The sequence below is a fragment of the Condylura cristata genome, unplaced genomic scaffold (genome assembly GCF_000260355.1).
Source record: "Condylura cristata isolate star-nosed mole 26May11 unplaced genomic scaffold, ConCri1.0 scaffold00007, whole genome shotgun sequence".
Classification (NCBI taxonomy): Eukaryota; Metazoa; Chordata; class Mammalia; order Eulipotyphla; family Talpidae; genus Condylura; species Condylura cristata.
The window spans coordinates 42,926,660-42,941,905 of record NW_004567108.1 but is presented as its reverse complement, the minus strand read 5'-3'; the positions used below and the strand labels follow the sequence as shown (position 1 = coordinate 42,941,905).

The 15,246-nt window shown below is 34.3% G+C and overlaps 1 protein-coding gene across 1 annotated transcript in view; it reads left to right on the top strand.

Moving 5' to 3' along the window:
* Nucleotides 1-257: 257 nt before the first annotated feature.
* The window catches only part of CWC27 (CWC27 spliceosome-associated protein homolog (S. cerevisiae)), a 142,884-nt gene continuing 127,895 nt past the window's right edge, over nucleotides 258-15,246 (top strand). Inside the window, exons 1-6 of the mRNA XM_004678268.2 lie at nucleotides 258-487; nucleotides 6,453-6,549; nucleotides 10,261-10,373; nucleotides 12,175-12,318; nucleotides 13,966-14,064; nucleotides 14,932-15,035. Of these exons, the coding sequence (XP_004678325.1) occupies nucleotides 446-487; nucleotides 6,453-6,549; nucleotides 10,261-10,373; nucleotides 12,175-12,318; nucleotides 13,966-14,064; nucleotides 14,932-15,035 (599 nt within the window). The 5' untranslated portion in view covers nucleotides 258-445. The remainder of the gene's footprint in view (nucleotides 488-6,452; nucleotides 6,550-10,260; nucleotides 10,374-12,174; nucleotides 12,319-13,965; nucleotides 14,065-14,931; nucleotides 15,036-15,246) is intronic.

Here is a 15,246-nt window from a genome sequence, read left to right as displayed (position 1 = left end):
CCACCGATGCAGTTTCCGGAGGAGGCTTATTGCAGTGACACATGGTTTGAACCATTACTGGAAAGCTTCGGGGGACGAGGGAGACCTGCACATTTGTGTAGTGAAATAAACAACACCAGTACCTACTGAATACTCTTTTGACGATTTAAATGCACATTAAATTAATTTACAGTCGTTTAATAGTCTTTCTTTTCCCCTGGTGGGAGGCATTGATTCCCCCTATTCGGATTTAGCGGTGCTCGGGTCCGGACCAACATGGAAGCGTTCGTGAAGGGCTTGCTTTGGGAAAAGTAGGAACTGGTGTCGCTGTCTGGAGAGTTACCGACTGAGTGGAGCGTTCGTCGACCGGACATAAGGAGACGTATACGGATAGGAGGCCAGCGTTAGTGGTCGGCCGTCTGTTCTCACTCCCAGTTAGGAGCAAGAGTTCTGAGCACCGACCAGCATGAGCAACATCTACATCCAGGAACCTCCCACCAACGGGAAGGTGAGAACCTTAATTAGGCTATGTGGGCTCTCCAAACTGAGACCTCCATGAATTCACTGATCTTAGAGTTGGAAGAGACCCCAAGTCCTATCCCTACCCCTGCCTCTGAACTGGATGGAATCGAAACTCTTGACACTTTTCAGCATGTACTTGAAAAAGTCTTCAAGTGAAGATATTTCCATCTGTTAGCCTTCTAGTTATGTTTCCTGACACAATCTAACATACGTAGGTGTTCTCTAGTTCTTAGGTTAGAAACAAACAAACTCAAGTACATTTAAAAAATTAACATATTTTCTTTATTTGGAGATCTCTCTTTCTCCGTTCTTCTACAATCATTTACTGAATGCCTACTAGGCAATGGACGATAGTACTAGGCGTTAGGGATACAAAGATTCATGGATAAGATCTCGTAACGTCTCTAGAAGAGTTTATGGTTTAGTTTAGGAGAAAGGCAGGTGAAGAACAACGTCAGGTCTGGTAGGTGACCTTTTGAGAGAGACATGTATTACTGTGGTTGTACTGAGAAGTTAGTAACTGGGGAAAAGTAGAGAGAAGCTTCACGAAGGAATTAGCTTTTAGCTGATCTTAAAACATGAGATGATTGTCAAAGCAGGGAATGGAAATGTTGCCACATTAGAATGAAAGAATGACTACCGGATTGATAGGTGGGTATGCCAGTCCCTGCCCAGAGTGCCCAAAGTGTTTATATGCAGGGAGAAGTAGAGGAATCAGTAGTGGAGGAGATATGGGCTGTATTCTTGAACTGAGACCTAGTTTCCATCACACAAAAAACATGATGAAGCAGCATAATGGAGAAAATCGTGGGACTAAAAGTGAACTGTTGAATTAGAATTAACTGTTTACATCAGATACAATTCTGTTGCATGACTCACAAATTGTGCAGTCCCTTATTGATACTGGTAATATAATGAGGGCCGTTTGAAAATATAAATATTAAAACTGTAAGAAAGACACATGACTGAATAGGAAGTCTCTTTCTAACAAATACTTATAGAGCAGGTAGCATATTCCAGGCTCTCTGCTAGGTTTTAAGTATATAATGGAAAGAAAAGTCAGCATCGTCCCTATTATGAAGTCATTTGAGTGAAATACAATGATCAAATAATAATATAGCTAAGTATGCAAATCATGATGAATACTCTCTTTCATATGAACACATTTTTTCTTCAAAAATAATTTTAACTTTTCTGCAAATAAGATGGATTATAAACATTGAAGTTTTAAAGTTAGGTGCTGAAGAGGGCCTGGCAAAAAATTTTGGCCTGCAAAGAATTTAATGCAAGTGTAAAAACCAGATTGGTAGATGAATGTTTTTTTAATCTTATACTGGCAGTATTGAATGCCTTAAATATTGAAAGGATACAGAGATCTTTAGAATAAATGTAATATAATTCCTCTGTTCAAAGAGCATAGTATAAATTTGGGAGATAATTGACACATTATACTAATAGTTGATCCCTGGCCATTGTCTGGCTGTGTACTGAATTTTGCTGTGTTATGCTGTCACTCTAACTTCTAGAGATGAGGCACAGAAACGTACCCCTTGATAGAAATACCCTTTTTTCACTGAAGATGGAATTTCCACATATTGTAATCATTTGATCTAAATGACATTAACACATATATTTATTCTTGAGTTATTTTATTTTCAAAACACTAAATTATTTGGGAGCTTTAAGAAAAGGAACCACCAGTGTCTGACAAGTTAGTGATGGCCTATGGGCACGTACAGGTAAAAGAGGAAGGAGCCATATGCTTCTTTTTAATTCAGTAGTTTATTAGTGAAAAGATTTTAAGGAACCCTGGCTCAACCATATATGCATTCTTTGTTGCTTATAAAAGAAAATTATAACAGTAATAACTACCATTTTTTGAGCAATTACTATTTGTTGGGCATGGTTCTCACAACAAACTTATGAGGGTGTTAGCTCAGTTTTTGGATAGGGAAATTGAGTCATGGAAATGTTAAGATATCATACCCAAGGTCATGAAGCTAAGGAAAGTATCCTCGAAGGGAGGAAAATATCTGATTATATCAGCCTGTAGTAAGTGGGATGATATGCGTTAGTTTGTTTTTTAGAGCACTGACTTCTAAATCAGTGAGTACACTTCAGTGGGGAAGGGGTGCAAAGCCGTGGAACTCAAACAGAAAATCTACCTATGCCTATTTAAATGTGATATTTAATATATAAAAGGGAACATAAAATTTCAGTTATCTATTCAGTTGCTCTTTATATATCATTTAATTTTCTGAACAGATACTTATATTCCATGGTATCTAAATTAATTAAACCTCACTAATTTCATATTAAAGATAATACTAATAATGTAAGCATAAGCAAGCCATAAGAAAAGGTTAGAGCTAATTCCTCAGTATGAGAAGTCTTAAAAGTTGGAAATTATTATGAAAAACATTTGAAAAATGAAATTTCACTGTTTGTGGTAAACTTTGTCTTATAGTATATTGTGCCTTAGCAGATTTATTGGAAAGAATATAATTATAATTTGTAATTTTCTTTTTTTTTTTTTAAAGATTTATTTATTTATTCATACAGAACTGGGATACAGGCCAGAGATGCGGAGGGTGAGAGGATTCACCAGGGACAGAGTGGGGAGCAGAACAGGCAGATCGATGGAGTACACTGCTGAGGGGAGCAGCGGGCTGGTCAGGAGAGGTCTGCCACGCCATGTGGTCACCTCCGGGGCAGGCGGGGATTGAACTCATGCAGAAGTGGCTTAAGCTTTTTAGTGCTGTGCTTTAACCCGCTGCGCCACGAGGGAGGGCCCGTAATTTGTAATTTTCAATACATTTAAAAATTAAGTGTATGGGCCCTCCCTCCTGGTGCAGTGAGTTAAAGCACAGCACTAACACTTCTGTATGAGTTCGACCCCCGCTACTCCAAAGGTGGCCACATGGGACTGGGGCTGCAGACCTCTCCTGACCCCCCGCTGCTCCCCTCAGCAGTGTACTTCGTTGATCTGCCTGTTCTGCTCCCCACTGTCTCTGGTGAAGCCTCTCACCATCCCTGTGCTTCTGGCCTGTACCCTAGTTCTGTATGCACAAATAAATAAATCTTAAAAAAAAAAAATTAAGTGTATGGAACAGGAAGAAGTACTTCTATAATTGCAAAGCAGTGTTATGCTAAGTGAAAGAAGTCAAACACAAAAGGCATATTGTCTGATTCCATTTCAATAAAGTGTTCAATAGGCACATGTACAGAGACAGAAAGTAGATTAGTGGTAGCCAGGAGAGAAGAGTTGGGAGAAATGGAGAGTGACAACTAAGAGGTAAGGCTTCTTTTTGGGATGATGAGATGTTCTGGTAGCCATAGTGGTAACATAACTGTGGGTTCTACTAAAATTCACTGAATTGTATAATTTAAAAGCGTGAATTATCATGCTATGTGAATGATATCTCTATAACACTTTTATTTAAAAAGGTCATTGTACCATTAAAAGTAAATTTAAAAATTGCATTAAAATTTTATGTTATTATCTAAAGTTTTGGTTTTGTGTGTGTCTTACAAAATATGAAAGTAGTTAAGTACTTGTACTTAAATATACAAATTTTGGGTTTGTGTTCTCTAAGTCCTTAGCTTCCTTCCTATCCCTTTTTTCTCATTTGCTTATAGGGATAGACTTAAAACTGTTTAGAGATAATTGCCTTAGAGTTTTAAAGACATATCTAGGTTTCGGCCCTTCCTGGTGGCACAGCGAGTTAAAGCACAGCACTAAGAATCTTAAGCCACTTCCGCATGGGTTTGATTCCCGCCTGCCCCGGAGGTGACCACAGGGCATGGCAGACCTCTCCTGACCCACCTGCTGCTCCCCTCAGCAGTGTACTTCGTGTATCTGCCTATTTTGCTCCCCTCTCTGTCTCTGGTGAAGCCTCTCGCTTCCCCTGAGCCTCTGGCCTGTACCCCAGCTCTGCATGCACAAATAAATAAATCTTTAAAAAAAAAAAAAAAGACATATCTAGGTTTCATTTAATAACTGCTTTATTTCATATGTGTGTGTGGTGGTGGTGGTGGGGTGGGGGAATGAAGTAGGCAGGTTAACTGTCTTTTTAGCTACATTGTATTATTGGAATTAAATTGTATATCTCCCCTCATGGCAACTCAGAAGATGTTGCAGAGTGTTGTTCTAGATACTATTAGTGGTGGAAGGAGTTACTTGCATCCCAAGTGTTTGCTTCTCAGGAGAGTGAGAATCCAATTTATCACCATCCAACATGGGTTTTGTTTCAACCCAAGACAAGTTGGAAGACCTTTTTCAAGTGTAGCCAACATGTGATTGCTTTGACTTACGCACTGTTTTCTTTCAAATCATTTATGACTGTGGTTACCTGGAGATTTCTTTTAAAACCTGTGGCAGGGCCTTCAAGCTGATGGACTATTTTTCTAGAATAGTGTGGAGTTTGTGGAGCACCTTGTGTAAGCAGTAGGGTGTATAGACAAAGCAGTGACTTTGCAGCCAGTCAGCCATTAGCCTAAATTGTTCATTGTGTCACCTTAGATAAAGTTACTGCTTGAGTCTTTTTACAATTGAATGGGAGTAATGAAAACTACTTATACAAGTGGATTAACTGAAATAGCATGTATAAAATGTCACAGAAACAGACACTGTGGAAGAAACTGAACACATTTCCTTCACTGTGTAAAGGAAGTGTAATGAATATAGAAAATTATGCATGTTTGCATAATTTAAATGGTTAAGGAAACAATTTTATGAGATGTATTCTTATTTTTTTGAATAGGAAGAAACCATTTTCAAGCTTACCACAGTAAAGATCTTTTTACCTCCTGCCTTCATGGTCATTGAAAAAGAAAACTAAGTAGCCAATTAAAAATTGGCAATAATTTGAGTGAAACAAATTCAAAGGCGGTTGTAACAAAAGTGTGGAGGGAGTAGAGAATTACTGCTGTCCCTGCTTTGCTACTTAATAGCTCTCTAAAGTGGGTAGATTTACTTTCATCAGGCCTCTCTATAAGATGGGGGCTCAACTGAATGATTTTTAAACTTCATTCCACTTTCAAAAAATGTATGTAAATTGATAACAGAATTTTGGTAAATGTAGTAGCCAGGGGAGAAGAATTAAAGGAAATATATGTGTGAGTTAGATACACACTTCCAGTAAGAATAAGTCTTTTTATATCTATATAATCACACTGCATAGTGTTTATTTGTGTGAACATTTTACACTGTAGTCATTGACCATTGATCAGTTATTGACACCGACCCATTTTGGCTCACTGAATGAGAAAAATGATACTGGAGAAGCTAGACTGTAGCTGTGCTTCAGTGCTCAAATTTAGAGTCTAAAATTCTCTTTTGGTTACTTGTGGGTTTTAATAAGACAATTAAACAGATTTTTTTTTCTTCTGGACCCATTAGGGTTCTGGTTGTTTTAAGATGGTTGGTTCTACCAAGGAGTAACCATCTTCATAAGCTGGTAGAAAGAGAATCACAAGCGGTATATACCGCTTTAGTAAGGAGACAACACAGACTTAAGAATGTTGCTTTTATAAATTAGAAAGATCATGGTTTTTGAAGGAGAAAGTATATAAAAAGGCAAAATTGTAAAATTGTCTTACAGCTTCAAAATTTCATGGGCTTATTGTTTTTTAATTTTTAATTTGTTACAATTTTATTGAATGTAATGTAGTAGGAAGCTTTCTTAATTAAAATAAGTTAAATTATTGAGTTTCTTTTTATGAAAAAGGCATATGCTATTTTTCTTAAGTTCTAAATTAGTTTTTGAAAAATGTTATTTGAAAAATATAAATATACAAGTGTGGTAAATATTTGAAAAATTTCTAATATGTAACAAAAGCAAGGCAGAGTTTCTAGTTTTTACTTTAAAATTGAAAACTCATTAGTAGATGCTTCAAGCACTTCTTAATATCTAGCAGAATGACAATAATCATGTAATATTTTTCTATAGGTTTTATTGAAAACAACAGCTGGAGACATTGACATAGAATTGTGGTCAAAAGAAACACCTAAAGCTTGCAGAAATTTTATTCAACTTTGTTTAGAAGGTAATCATTCCTAAGTTTTATTCTATAGGATACATTTTGTTAATTTAAATATAAATAGCAGTGTACTATTTTAGTTTTATTCTATAGGATACATTTTGTTAATTTAAATATAAATAGCAATGTACTATTTTAATTGAAGACTGGTGCTAAATTGTGGTAATGAGTGAAAGAAGTTGATATGAGTTTAAGGTATTAAGCTAGGTATGAAGAAATGGAGAGGAGATAAATTCATTTCCCTGAAATGAATCTATATAATTTTAATGGAGAAATTTATTATCAAATATTTTATCATTTTTGCTTTGTTCCCCTTGCTATTTCCCACTTTATTTCACCCTCTAACCATGGTATCTTCTAAGACAGTCTCTAATTCTCTATTGTCTTTACTTTTCAATTGTTACTCCTATCCCACTGATGGGAGCATTTATAACTTACACTTTTAGCCATTTCTTCTATTCTTAAACCCAATATCTAATTGCCTAGTGGGCTTTCTACTCAAATCATCTACCATCAACAATGATGAAACCAGTATAAAGCCAATTTACCAGTTTATTTCCTAGACTCTCTCAACTTTCTTCCACATCATTGTAATTTACCTTTGCCTTTACCTTTTTATTTACTTTATGGTATTTGAATCCTTAGGCATCTTGACTTTCTAGCTTTCCAAACTTATTTTTTATTCCCCTAAATAACCACATGGTTTCAGCAGCATTACTTTTATTTTCTGAGCAGTTCTTTCCCATTTTCATTTTCACACATATCCTATCTTTGGGGAAGTACTTTCTCTTTTCTTCTTTACTGTTCAAGCCTACCTGTTTTTAAATGTCTGTTCAAAATTCCACTTTCTTCATGAAATCTTCCATCTAGCATTCAATGATGGTTAATATCAATATCTCTAGTATTTTTTTAAAATTTGAATCATAAAGAACTATTTTTCTTTTTACCCAGTTTCATAGAATTACATCCACTTGTGTATTTTCCTTGACTATATTCCTTTAGGAACGAAACATTCCAAACATTTTTATAACTTGTTGGCTTTTAGACTACACTTGTGTATGTTTTTAAATGTCTCCCTTGCAGGTAAATTTTTGTCCTTCTGCAATATATCTGAGCTTGTAAACTTGACAGACAAGTTTAATTAGTAGCAGAAAACAAGTTTTGGTCAAAAGCAAGGTATAAAAGAGAATCTAAAATAAATAGTAGTAGCGTACAGGAAGAACTCTTCTAATAGATAATCAGACAAATACATACTTACCATTGAAAAATTGAAGAAAGGCCTTCCAGAAAAGAAAAAAGAGAAAAGACATCTGCAAAGACCATTATTAATAATTGCTATTGCAGGCAGGAAGGAAAGTGAGTCAGATAGGTAGTTCAGTTAGAGAAGCCTCAAATAACTGTCAACAGAACTGAGAAACACATTAGACAATAGTCAGAGTTGTTTCTGGAAAGAAGTTTTTTGAAGAATCAAAGACTTCAGTTTTATAGGAAAAGAGTGAAAGTATAAAAACATTAGAAAGAATGAATGGCAAATTATAATCCATGACCAGGTGAATGAAAGAAACAGAAAACATCTGGATATAATATGACAACAAAGAAGAAAGAAGGTTCTTAAGTTAGAGAATGATGATCTTAATTACTACAACAATTTCCCCCATAATTATAAGAACACAAGGAGGAAGAAAAATAAAGAACTATAGGAAGTAACTAGAGCAAATCTCTTACTTGAACAGTAAGATAGATATAATTATTACAAAGGTGAAAAGAAGCCAAGGAAGAATAATTTAAATAAGGATCATTTTAATAAGTTATACTGTGAATAATGTCAAGAATTAAAAAATATAATTCAGAGAAACCCATTTAATTCTTTGAGTCTAAGATTTAAGCAAGTCTTGTAATTTCTAGATCTTTCTTAGTTTCATAATGGTATTTTAAAGAGAAAGTCATGGTTTCCAGAATTTAAAAGCAAATGAATAAAAATTAAAAAGCAAGTGAATAAAACTGAAGGAGTGGGAGCAGACTCTGACATGGGTCTCAACTAAATGGTGTACACACTTAAAGTTCTTAGCCTCCCCTTTCCATCATTCCTAGATCTCTGACTCTTTAATCCTACTTCCCAGAGAATTCTTGAATCTGTGTCTCAAGAAAAGTCGTAGTCATATTTTAGCTCTTAAAATAAGTCTCTTTATCTGTCTAGCTTTTTCACTTTCACTCACCTCTTTTTCTCGCATCCTGGACTCAAATAATGTGACTCACTGCATATTATGGGCCTAAAGGATTATTTTCATTTTATGTTATATATTGGGGTAGGTTTTATATTAAAATGTGAATGAATGTGTAGAATTTCAGTAAAGATAGCAATGTTTGAGCTCACATTTTGAATTTGTTGAATTTAATAATTTTTAGTTACCTTCACATATCCTATTTAATTTCAGATTATTGAGTTTAAGCAGCTAATAAGAGGCAAGAATTAGAATTCCTGACTGCTACATACAGTGTTGGTCTAAATAAATGGTTATTTAAAAATATAGAATAGATATTTGTAGAACTCTTGCTTTGTACAGTTTCTGTCTGTAACAAAGGAGAACTTATCTGTGCTAGGAAACTTATGAATATAGCCCAATAGCTCCTCACTTGGAAAAAATCCGATGATCTTCTTACTTCTTGCAATCAATCTTATGTACTGGATACAGTTCTTAGATTACAGATTACAGATTTTTTTTGAAACAAGAATTTTATATCCAATTACACTTTGCAAATGCATTTCTGAAATGACTAGTAATGTTGAGAATATTTTCATGTGAACATTGACCATTGTTACTAATGTAAACTCTGGTCCTTATCTTTCCACCCCCACCAAATTTTTTGCTCATCCTTGCCTCATGGAGAGGCCATGCTATTACCTGGCCTATTTCCTTTCTCTTCTGTGAAGTCTCTCTACTGATTATAGGTTCCAGGTAATGAATACTATTAGGAGTTCATACATGTATGGTTCCTCCTATATGTTTATACCTTTCCAATGATATATTTTATATGAATACTGTTAATTTCTTTCAACTTAGCAGACTTACTAAGAGTCTAATTGGATTCAGTTATATATTATGCTGATTATTTGTTTTATTAATTGAAACATTTTTGGGGGACATTTATGGAGGTAGATCTGTAATCAGTGAATACATTGATCTATTGTGGGCTTATATATTATATAAAATTATTGTATATTGGGAGAAGAGGAGGAATTAGGAAATAGACATTTATATCTATAAGGGTTTCTCAGCCTCAGCAGTGTTGACATTTTGGGCTAGTATTTCTTTTTATGGGTTTGTCCTCTCTGGCTTCAATCCACCATATGCCAATAGCATCTCCTACATATGACCACCAAATACATCCAGACAACTATAAATGTTGCCAAGGAACAAAGTTGCTGCTCCCCTCTCCCTTTTGAAAACCCTTGACCAATATCAAAATTCTCTAATTTTTATTTAGACAACATAATCCAGTGTTTGAGAGAATCCTGGAAACACATACAATATAACAATTATAGTTTCTACAGAAGTTATTGTCTTGAGTACATATTTTATAATAAAAGGAAAGTAAAGGTTTTGGTTTAGTAGTCTAAAAATTCTGGGGAAAAGTCTTGTGATTTTAGTTCCATTAATTTTGAAACTTATACACTTCATCTTAGACCTTGGAAAATTACTTTTAATTTTTTTCCAGCATATTATGACAACACCATTTTCCATAGAGTTGTACCTGGCTTTATAGTCCAAGGGGGAGACCCTACTGGCACAGGGACTGGTGGAGAGTCTGTCTACGGAGCCCCATTCAAGGTGAGAATGATTTTTATTATTTACAAGTCAGCATGGATTATTTAATCAAAAATTATTGTGCCTGCCCCTCATACAATGCATTTCACATTAATGCATTAAAATTGCACATTGAGGATTGTACAAGTATAACAGCAGCAATTTTCAAACATTCTTTCTCAATTGTATTACTGCAAACTTTGATACTCGCTTGAATTCATGTGGAGCTAAAGATGGCAGAAAGGAAATTGTTGAAAAAAAAAAAAAGACTACCCAGCATATTTCCTGATGTCTGACTATATCTGATCCCTGCAACTCTGTAAATGTAAACCATTTTTACAACTTTGCATATGCTATTCTATTTTTTAAATATCTTATTAAAATTTCTTGGAATTTGTGTTTTTTTTCCTTGGGCCCTCAAAACAAAATTACCATCACAAAAACAAACATAGTTCTTGAAACTAGGAAGTTCAAGAGCAAGGTATTGTCATTCAATTCCTGGTAAAGGTTCTTATCCTGACTTGTGAATGGCTACCTTCTTGATGTATCTTCACATGGTTGAATGAGAGAGCTCGGGCATCTCTTCTTCTCTTGTAAAGGATCTGCCTTATGTAATTAGGGCTCCTCCCTTATGACTTTATTTAATCCTCATCTGCTTACAGTTCCCACTTTAAATACATTGGGGTTAGACCTTTAAAAATTGTATCTATGTATCAATACCATTCTGTTTGGGTAATATCAATAGAGCTTAAAAATACAGTTTTAGAGTACCTCATGTTTGTGCTAGTGGGATAGAGTATCTGAAGTTTAATTTAGTCATTTACTGGGTTTTGAGAAAAATATTCTGTTTGCTTTAATTTCCTGATAAGAAAATATGGAATGGTTATGAAAAAGTTTCAGATGTCACTGTTAGACTATTTCAGTTTTACCAAGTTGAGACCTCATGATTTTTGAAATACCCATCCAGTAGGAAGTATTTGTTTATTTTATTATTTAGTCTAATAGAGATGATTCCCTTCTAACTTGAGAATTTTGCTTTACTATGTTCAGGTAATATAATTACCTTATTTTAAATTAAATCATTTTTAGTATATTACACAGAGTTTTACTGAGTTCAAATTTTTGTATTTATTTATTGAAGAAAAATAACTTCCTCTCTGAAAAGTATTGATTATTTAACATATTACAAATTTAACATATTACAAATGAGCCCAGAAAAACTTGCTCCTGTTCTTAATGAAAACTGAAAATTTTTGCATAACAGGTAAAGCATGTAACACAATTATAATAGATTCCTTGAATTAAAAAACAAGAACAAACCAGTTATTTCATAATATTTAAAGTGGGCTAGAAAGGGGCAATGGTTGAAACTGTAATGAATCAAAAGACAATTTTACTGATTTTTTTCTTTCCCTTTTTAAATTTTTCTTTCTTTTTCTATTATTATCTTTGTCCTCAAGGCATTTTTTCTTGAGGAAATAATAGAAGGTTTCATGATGATTTTAAAGAATGGAAAAAATAGGGGAAAGACTTAAAAATTGATTTTCTTTTGAGTATCCTTCCTTTATGTGTAAGTACACAGTACTCCACAAAATAGGCTAAATTGGTATCTGGGTATAGTTAGGATTTACGTATATGCCAGTGAAGTCAAGTTCAGTAGCATTGAAAGAATAATAAATATTGGATTAGATTTGTACTTGAAAACCAGATAATTAAAGCTGCATTTTTTTTTTAGTAGAAGTTATATGGGACCGTGCTGGTTAGCTGAATAATAAGGGCCCTATGACTGAGGTCATCACTAAATCCTTTCTTTATTATGTTTCAGGATGAATTCCACTCACGGTTGCGTTTTAATAGGAGAGGACTGGTTGCCATGGCAAATGCTGGTCCTCATGATAACGGCAGTCAGTTTTTCTTTACCCTGGGTCGAGCTGATGAACTTAACAATAAGCACACCATCTTTGGAAAGGTTTGAGTACAGTTATCTTTGGCTTCTATGATGATATGATTAACTTGTCTAAGAGTTGACTTTACAAAAATATTCCTTAGAATATTTTTTCTAATATTTAAAAAAATGTGGAATATGGTTCTATATCGTGAACTATAAGGGAACACCCTTGTGCTCTTTTTTGAGTTTTTCAAGTCGCTGATTATGACTTTATTTCTTTTTTTCTGAAATCATACTAATGTTATTAACTACTATGTCACAGAGATATTGTTTCTACAGATTTAGAGAGATATTTAGGTAATAAAATTTAGTAGTTTAAATATTAATGAGTTCCCCTTAAGTTTAAGGTGGAAATTGTGGTAGCATTAGAACTTTAATGGAAATGTTGGTTGGAATAGTACATTTTTAGTACATGTAATCCATTAAGTGTCATAACAGGTAATGCAATTCATATAAAATTTTCTTTAAATAGGAATTTATGAAGGTTTTCCCTTACAGTGCTTCTCAGAAATATGTGATTAAGTTTTGACTTAACATCACAGATATTCAGCTCCCTCTGCTGGTTCAGTAGGGTTGTCGCATCCTAGGCAAAATGATTTTGCCTAGGCAAAATGATAAAAGGGAAAAATCAAACAGCACAGCTGGAAAGCTGACATTATTTTAAATCCCTTGAGAAGTGTTGAATGAATGGAGTCATGCTAAAATATGCAAAAAAAATTGTTGCTTAATATCTAACAACCTAGTTAAGAAATGTGTTGGGACATTTGAGCCACTCAACCAACACAGGTTGTTGTCTCATTTATAGAATTCTCTATCTTTTAAAAAATAATGGGCCCTCCCTTGTGGCGCAGCAGGTTAAAGCACTGCACTAAGAAGCTTAAGCCACTTCCACATGAGTTCGATCCCCGCCTGTCCCAGGAAATCCACATGGCGTAGCAGACCTCTCCTGACCCGCTCACTGCTCCCCTCAGCAGTGTAATTCCTCGATCTGCCTGTTCTGCTCCCCACTCTGTCCCTGGTGAATCCTTTCACCCTCTGCATCTCTGGCCTGTACCTCAGTTCTGTATGAATAAGTAAATCTTTAAAAAATAAATAAATAAGTACAAAAATACATAAATAAGTAAATAAAAGTATAGTAACCCAATGAGTTTTAGGTTGCCATTCTGTACCACTGTTAGCAACTGAGATTATATAAATTATATTTTACAGACTAGAGTATAACTTAGTGTTAGAAGTTACTGACTCTGTAACCTCTTTGAATATCTTCTCTTATCTGGAAGAAGATAGTGGTAGTAGCTTTTAGATTGAGTGTATGCAAAACATTCACCACATGGTTATTCTTACTTGCTTATGTTATCCTATTCTAACATCTGTATTCATTTATGATAGTTGCATGAAAAGTTGGCTTTTAGTAGGCAGTTTTTTTATATTATATTTCAATAAAATCTCTTACTAGTATATTTTGCAAATTAAAAAAAACTAATTGAGGGATTAAAGTCTCTGTGCATTTTTTCTCTTAAAATGAAATTTCTCTTTAAGTTATTTCATGTATATGCTCTCAGGTAAAGTAGGACATTTTCTTTATTTTAAAAATATTCCCAAAAGCCCCCTCTTATTTAAAGAGCAAATACTGGAATTGACAAATAAAGTTTCTTTTTTATTTGATAGGTTACAGGAGATACAATATATAACATGCTGCGACTGACAGAAGTAGACATTGATGATGAAGAAAGACCACGAAATCCACACAGAATAAAAAGTTGTGAGGTAAGGAACATGTTTATCATGGGATACAGTTCTTAAATTCTTAAATCAGAGAAACTGATTATTGATATTATTAAATGGTTGGATGAAGACTGTCCTAAATTACCACAGCTCAAGTTTTATCTCTAATTTATGGAGGGATAATTTTTCATTAAAATTCTTTTTAGGCCCTCCCTGGTGGTGCAGTGGGTTAAAGCACTGCACTACAAAGCTTAAGCCACTTCCGCATGAGTTCGATTCCTGACCTGCCCGCTGCTCCCCTCAGCAGTGTACTTTGTCGATCTGCCTGTTCTGCTCCCCACTCTGTCTCTGCTGAATCCTCTCACCCTCCGGATCTCTGGCCTGTACCCCAGTTCTATATGAATAAATAAATAAAATCTTTAAAAAAAAAAAAGAATTCTTTTTAATCAGAGATTTTGAATTGAAAGATTTTGAAATTTTGCTGGGTAGTAATGATGAAAAACTCATCCCAGAAGTGTAAGTTAAAGGAAGTAGGTTTATTTCATTCATTGAAGTAAGTTCCCAAATACTTTTAGAGTGGGCTGTCATTGAGAAAGCAAGATCTTTAAAGCATTTGATTTGGAGTCAGAACACCTGATTTGTCTAACTCTTATTATATCAAGTTTTCTTGAAGAGTTTGCCCTTGTGTAAAATAGGGATAAAATGCTGTTTATGCAATAGCATGTAGGATTACTGGGAGAATCTGAGGTCACGTAAGTGGTAGCATTTTATGTAGTATATTTCCTGCTGTACTTACTGAGCTTTTGTAGGGAAAAAATAGATTAATGTAACTACAGATAAATATGGGTTTTAATTTTTTTGTGACATTAAAAAAAAAGGGATAATGTACTCAAACTATTTTTCTCTTAGGTTTTGTTTAATCCTTTTGATGACATCATCCCAAGAGAAATAAAAAAGCCAAAAAAAGAGAAACCGGAGGAGGAAGTAAAGAAATTGAAACCCAAAGGCACAAAGTAATTATAGTAGAAAGACTTTTCTCAGCTTGAATAGCAATGTTGATTCATTTATTTCACTTTATTTCCTATTAAAATGCTTGTTTACTAGTTAGGGAAGGGCCATTTTGAACCAGGAAGAATATCTCAGTATTTTTTTAAATATTCAAATACAATGTGTAACTTAAGCTAGCATGATATGTGTTGATACATATTTTATCATTCTAGCAAT